Source organism: Acomys russatus, chromosome 13 (genome assembly GCF_903995435.1).
Source record: "Acomys russatus chromosome 13, mAcoRus1.1, whole genome shotgun sequence".
Lineage (NCBI taxonomy): Eukaryota > Metazoa > Chordata > Mammalia > Rodentia > Muridae > Acomys > Acomys russatus.
In genome coordinates, this window is record NC_067149.1 from 18562096 (window position 1) to 18569049 (window position 6954).

The 6954-nt window shown below is 51.8% G+C and overlaps 1 protein-coding gene across 1 annotated transcript in view; it reads right to left on the reverse strand.

The window, feature by feature from the left end:
- Cfap100 (cilia and flagella associated protein 100) overlaps window positions 1-6954 on the reverse strand; it is a 53070-nt gene that overhangs the window by 44129 nt on the left and 1987 nt on the right. Inside the window, exon 4 of the mRNA XM_051154674.1 lies at window positions 6790-6876. Coding sequence (XP_051010631.1) covers window positions 6790-6876 — 87 coding nt within the window. The remainder of the gene's footprint in view (window positions 1-6789; window positions 6877-6954) is intronic.

The following is a 6954-nucleotide window of genomic DNA, read 5'->3' on the forward strand; positions in this document are numbered from 1 at the left end:
GACAAAGATGGCAGGACTTTGGCTCTGCTAGGGTTTCCAGAGCAGGCAGCCTAGACACCACCGGTGGGAACTTCATCCTGAGCCGGGCATGACAGTCATAGTCAAGTCTCATATTGGTCAGGCAGTAGACACCCACTGACTCATTGTCACCAGGCGAGGCCCACGTGACGCAGCTCAGGAGGGCAGGCTGAGGCCTGGAGGTGTCATTTGAATCCATCTTCACTTCTGGCCATGACTTCAGCTCCTTCCCAGTAGGTCAAGCAGGTCTGGGCTCAGGATTCTTCTGTCACCTCCATGTCACTGCTGTGTGAGCACTTGGGCAGACACAGAGTTTTCGTGGTGCCATCACACTCTACCTAGACAGCAATTTGCTCTTTTTCTGATGGCACCAGCTCCTCCTATGGACTCTCATGTCCATGGCCATAGACAGCACCAACCTCCTAGAGATGCTGGGTAGAGGTGAGGCAGAACTTGTCAAGCACTGGGACTGACTGGCATATAGGACATGCCTTGTGGCTCTTGGCCCTCTGCCTGGCATATAATGGCACTCAGGAGAGTGACTAACTGTATCAGCTGGGGTTTCATATGAGCTTCTCAGAATTCAACTGTAACAATGGCTGGAGGTACATTGCCTGCCTCACACCTCCTATCTACCCCTGCCAGCACAGCCCAATGAGCCGCACAGCTCCATCCTCTACCCTCTCCAGAGTGGAAGATAAAGAGGGTTTCCACCACAGCAGCACGTTTGACTGTACCGCCGTCCACACCGCAAGGCTGGCTGTGAGACGACTAGGAAGCAGATGTGGCGCCTCATGTGCCACTCCTCAGATACACAGGCTCTCCTCCTGACAGATGCGCTCTAAGTAGAAAATGCACCGAATACACGAAATATGTGGAGCAGCCCCAGTCATCAGTGTAGTGCACCCTGCACACAGCTCCCTGCATACAGTGCCTTGCATACAGCGCCTTACATAAATCACCCTGCACCTAGCACCCTGCATAAATCACCCTGCACCTAGCACCCTGCATAAATCACCCTGCACATAGCACTTTCCATAAAGTACCCTGCATAAATCACCCGCACCTAACCCTTTGCACTCAGACTGTGGCAGGCAGTTGACTTGGGGCTGTGGTCACTGCTGCCCAACACCAAGAGAGCACCAGATTGCAGTTCAGTAGCCTGGGAAAAGGTCTAAAAGTCAATGGTCTACTAGGTGCCACTCAAGACATACCAAGCCAAGAAGCCCAAGTCAAATCCCTAAGCTTCAGACACTACCGGTAGCTATTAGCCGTTTCCTGGGTAACAGGCCTGGACCCATGGGTAGAGTACCATCTGCAACAGATCAAAGCAGTGTTGGCTTAAACACTTGTGTCTCTGTCACTCTGTCTCCTGAGGGCCCACCCGGTGAGCCAGATGCTTTGTGGGGCACTCTCTGAGGTCTTCTAACCCGGGCTCCCCTTCCCAGATGATGGCCTTGTCTGCTTGGCCCAGGAGGGGTCTACCTGAAACATGAGGAGGCCAACGTAGAGCTTCCTATCCTCACTCCCTCAGGGCCCTCAGGCCAGCTACAGCTACAGGGGTGCGTGGAGAGGCACGGTCTTTCTTTGGGGTCATTCTGTTAAGAACTAGAAGTTCTGAGGAAAGGAGACTAAGCAGGATTGTCAGTGCTCACTATGGGACACAGGCATTAATTAACGCACACACTGATTTTAATGGATCATTACAAACCTTGAGAGATGCTGGGAAAGAGAGGGACTAACTATAAAGGAGGTGGGGGAAATGTGAACTCCGACCTAGGCAATGTGGAGGTACCTGGGAAGAGGAAGCAGAGGTGCAAAGGGCCTGTGGTCCACAGACGTGGAACACACTCCAGGTCCTCAAGAAACCTTTTGCAGAGAACTTGAGCTCAATTCTCAGCACCTACATGGAGGCTCCCAGCAACCTGTAACTCCAGTGTCATGGGCACTGCATGCACCTGGGAGACAGACATTCATGTAGGCAAAACACCGACACATGTAAAATAAAAATAAATCCTTACAACAAATACTAGTCTAGCTGCCTATAAAAGTAGATTCATTAACTTACTGGTAAAGTTAATATATGCCATTCTTTTTAGAATATGTTTTCTTTTCTTTTTAAAAAAGATTTATTTATTCATGCATTTTGTGTATGAGTGCTCTGTCTGTCTTCATGCACACCAGAAGAGTTGATCAGATCCCATTGCAGATGGTTGTGAGCTACCATGTGGTTGCTGGGAATTGAATTCAGGACCTCTGGAAGAGCAGTGAAGTGCTCTTAACCACTGAACCATCTCTCCAACCCCCATAGAATATGTTTTATTTTTATTTGACATGATAATTACAAATTTGTCAAGTACAAGATAATGTCAGTAGGTATATGAGATGACCTCAGACACCAGTTGGCTTTGTTTGTTTGTTTGTTTTTGTTTATTTGATTGTTTTCTTTTCTTTTTCAAGATAGGGTTTCTCTGTGTAACAGCCCTGGCTGTCCTGGAACTTGCTTCGTAGACCAGGCTGGACTCAAGCTCATAAAGATCCACCTGCCTCTGCCTCCTGAGTGCAGGGATTAAAGACATGCACCACTACGCCCAGCCCACCTACTATTTATCAGACTTCTATACACAGGGTAGTTGAAGTGAGTCCCTGAGACTGGCTTACAGGAAGGAGTGGTAGCCTGGATCAGAAACTTCTACTTGGTTCCAGGCACTTTTCTAAGGTTTAGTATGTAACTCACTCAATCTGGAGCAAGCCACAGAGTGGCTCCCAGCATTCCTTCTGTCTTCTGAAGCAAATGCCCCTGGGAAGGGACTTGTGGGGCTTTATAGGCGTGGTGTCTTGGAGACACAGCAGAGAGGACCCTTAGCAGAGACAGCGCCAGGCCAGGATGCAGGTCCGATAGTCAGAACGCCTCTGCTTGCAGCCTGCAGAGTGTTGGCCAGGAGCCCAACCATAGTAGCTCCATCCACTGTGGGAAGCTCCTGCACCACCAGGAACCACCAAGCAGCACCCAAGCTCTGTCCCCAGCTGGGAAGCCATGAGAGCCATGCCAGAGAGGCTGTGTGGGCCCAGAGGTGGGGGCTCCTGGGGCCCCGACTGGCAACACTCCACCAGCCTTCCACACAGGGGATCTGAATGAGTCGCTTCCGTGGCCCAGACACCTCAGGATCATCATTGTCAGATAGAAATGGATGAATGGTAGGGACACGATTTGCCTGGAGTCACACACCCAAGGCCCAGGAGCAGGCTTTGAAACAAGGCTGGCTACCCAGAGCCTTGCTTCACCATCCATAGCAACTGCCCTCCTTGAAGCAGGGCAAGTGGTAGCAGGAGGCCATTTGGCAAGGATGGAACTAACCAGAGCCTTGAACACCAGGGTAACTTGAACTGAGGCTTATTTTGTCATGGTGGACCAAGAACTCCAAACTAGCAGGACCCTTGGGCTGCTCACCCATGTGGAATGTGTGAGGGTTGGGGCTGACAATGTCCAATATGGCCTCAACTTCTCTTGGGTAGCTGGGCTGTGGTTAATGAGAATGGCTCCAGGTGAGGCAGCTCTAGGATAGGTTTTTACCTGAGGTGCCCAAGGGTGGTGGGTTGAATGATATTTCTCTCAGTGCTTATGTGATGGTGCTAAATTTCAGTCCTTCAGAAAGCCTGTGTTTTTGGAGACAGGGCCTTCAAACATGGAATGAAATAAAAATGTAGTCACTGGATTAGAATCCTCATGAGAAGAGACTAGGATACAGACAGACACAAGGAAGACTGTACAGGAACTAGGGGGAGACGAGGGCCATGTCTCCAAGCCAAGCAGGAAGGTCTCAGGAGGCCTTCCCTGTGACGCCCCGCCCTGGACTTGTAGCATCGTGCGTGTTCATGCTGCAGCCAGCTGCCAGGGAAGCAGGCATCCCACGCAAGACAAGCCCCAGCCAGCACCCCACGAAACTCTTGCTGAGCCCACCTTCATTGCTTCAGAGTCTGCCTCTGCGGGAAGATGCCAGGTGAGAAGCCATCGGGTTGCGGGCGGCGGCGGGGGGGGGCTGGGGGCTGGCTCATTGTTGGCAGCTGGGGTGCCACAGGTCTTGGAGTGTAGCTGGAGCTAGGGGCATGTGCCTGGGAGAGGAGACGACGCTAAGTAAACAGAAAGAATGCCAGTCCACGATACACATTCTTTATTTTATCTGTGAGTATGCGTGTATGCACATGTGTGCTGTGCTGGGGGACCAAACCCAGGCCCGAGTACAAGTTACCGTATTTTCCAGCGTATAAGACGACCCCCAACTTTAACTTTTCCAGTTAAAATATAGAGTTTGGAAGCCAGGCATGGTGGCACACGCCTTTAATCCCAGCACTCAGGAGGCAGAGGCAGGTGGATCACTGTGAGTTCAAAGCCAGCCTGGTCTACAAAGTTAGTCCAAGACCACCAAGGCTACACAGAGAAACCCTGTCTCGAAAAACATATCTCTGTCTCTCTCTGTCTCTCTGTCTCTCTCTCCCTCTCTGTCTCTCTCTCTGTCTCTCTCTCTGTCTCTCTCTCTGTCTCTCTCTCTTCTCTCCCTCCTCTTCTCTCTCTTCTCTCTCTCTCTCTCTGTCTCTCTCTCTCTCTCTCTCTCTCTCTCTCTCTCTCTCTCTCTCTCTCTCTCTCTCTCTCTCTGTCCTGGCTTTCTTTTCCTCCTCTTTAGTAATGAGTGGAATGTAGCACTGGGGAGAACTTGCCTGGTAAGCCTGATGCCCTGGTGTCCAGCTGCAGCCCTGAAAACGATAAGTATGTAAGTCCTTCCTGCTATCCTGGGCGAGTTGTCCTGTCTAGATGGTGGGAAATGGGGGGGGGGGGCTGGTACTCACAGGGGGGTCAGGATCCCTGTGTCGTCTTCCCTCAGTCAGCGGAATGCCTTGCACTGAAACTCTGATCCCAGCACTGCACTGTGATGGATGTGTAGAGGTATCCAGGCTGGGGCGGGGGCTAAAGCTGGCATGGGACATGGCTGCTGGCTGATGGACGGATGACTGGGCCTTGCTGATGAAGGAGGCAGGCAGGGAGCACAGTCGACGTGAAGGCAAACTGGGAGCACAGTCGACGTGAAGGCAAATTCTGGAAGATATTTTTCTCTCTTACAAGAAAACTGTTCTAATTTCTCCAGGGACCACCTCTCCCCTGTGTAGGGTAAGTCCCTGAAGCTCCATTTAATTTCATTTCTCTGCGTGTTGTTGTGAGCATGCACATTTGTATGTGTAGGAGGCACACATCCCATATGGATGTGAGCATGTGCAGGCCTGAAGCTAACATTTGGTGACTTTCTCCCGCCTCTATTATATTCACTGAGGCAAGGTCTCTAGCAAGTCCTGGAGCTCACCGGTTCCAGCTAGTCCCACAGCCAGGCTTCCTCTGGGGGCCCTGCCTCTGCTCCTTGTGTCCTAAAATCACAGGCAGCATCCAGACCTACCTGGCTTTTACACGGTGCTAGGGATGCAAACTTTGGTCCTGGGGTGTGACTACATAGAAATTTCTGTCTGTATAGCTTACATTTCCCTGTAGAAGACAAGAGTACACAGAATAAAATGGAAGTTTTTGATAAATTAGAAGATGATAAGTATCCAGAGCTGTTAAGCTGGATAGGAAAATGGGGGTGGAGGAAAGGGGGTGAGGGGCAAGTGCAGGCGCCCTTGAAGGTATCACTTCAATAAAACCTGAAGGAGGGAGCCATGTGAGTGCTGGGAAGGGAACAGCCTGTGTGAAGGTCCTGAGCGTGTTCCTGGCAAATTGGGGGCCATGTGGTTGGACTCATCTGAGCAAGGAGAAAGGGGCCATGGAATGATTGAGACCCAAGGGAGACGGAAGAAAGCTGGGAAAACTTGGGATATATATCCTGTGGGAAAGCTGGCAGCCCAGGGAAGGTTCTGAAGCAAGGGTGTCTGATCTGACTCAGGTTTAGGCAGGATGCCGGAGACTGGCCACGAGCTTCTACACAGCCGGAGCATCTTCCCTTTGGGCCGAGGCTGCTCAGTTCCATCTTTGCTTTTGAGCTTCTGACCTTTGGCTGCACTTCTCCCCAGGGGCAGAGGAGACTTTGGACACAGAGTGTGAGGGGTATAGAGCCCAGCTTAGGCAGTACTAAGTGAAGAAGTGTGCTGGCCCAGCCTGACCCTGCCCTGCCCTGACAAAACGGGATCAATCAACTTTACCAACTAGCCAACTCTTCCTGTTCTGCTTGCTAGCCCTGGCTCCACAATACCGCCGCCTCAGAGGGTATCGTGCCGGTCTTGTGCAAAGCACGGGGCTCCCTCGGTGCTCTGGGTCCTGGGCACTGACCTGGAGAGTTCTCAGATCCTTGATGTAGGGGTTCCAGACTTGCTGGCTACAAATCCTGGCTCCAGTAGGGACTACTGGGAGCCGCAGGGGCAAAGGCTGGCCACTTCCCAGTGCCAAGTCGGAAGTGCCAGGAAGGAAGGAAGGTGTGTCCAAATGTGTCTGTAAGAAATCCCTTAGGCAGACAGACCTGACTGTACCTGGCTCACTGTGTGGCTAGGAAGGCCCATGCTCTCTGTCAGCGCTTCTTTCATGCCAGCTGTGGAGCCAGGCAGAGTGTGGGCTAAAGGACACAGCAGGGTACCCAGCACCCTCTGCTCATGTGTTTTCTTGGCCTTCATGGTCCTCATTAAGCTGATGCAAAAGCAGTCCCGGCTGGCTTGGGACTGAAGTCTGAAACTCCCTCTGCAGATCCGGAGCACCCTGCAGTCTTTGGGGTGGCGCCTGCAGTGTCACTGGCTTACGGTGGTGGTCAGCAAGCCTCCGCAGACAGTCCCGCAGAGGCGGAGGGCAGCTCAGTGAGCGCGCATTCCGGTGGGTAGCCGTGACCGCTGGAGAAAAGACCAGATGTGTTTTTACAATTGGTTCCTTTAGACACAGTCCCTACTAGATCGGGCCTTGATCGGAAT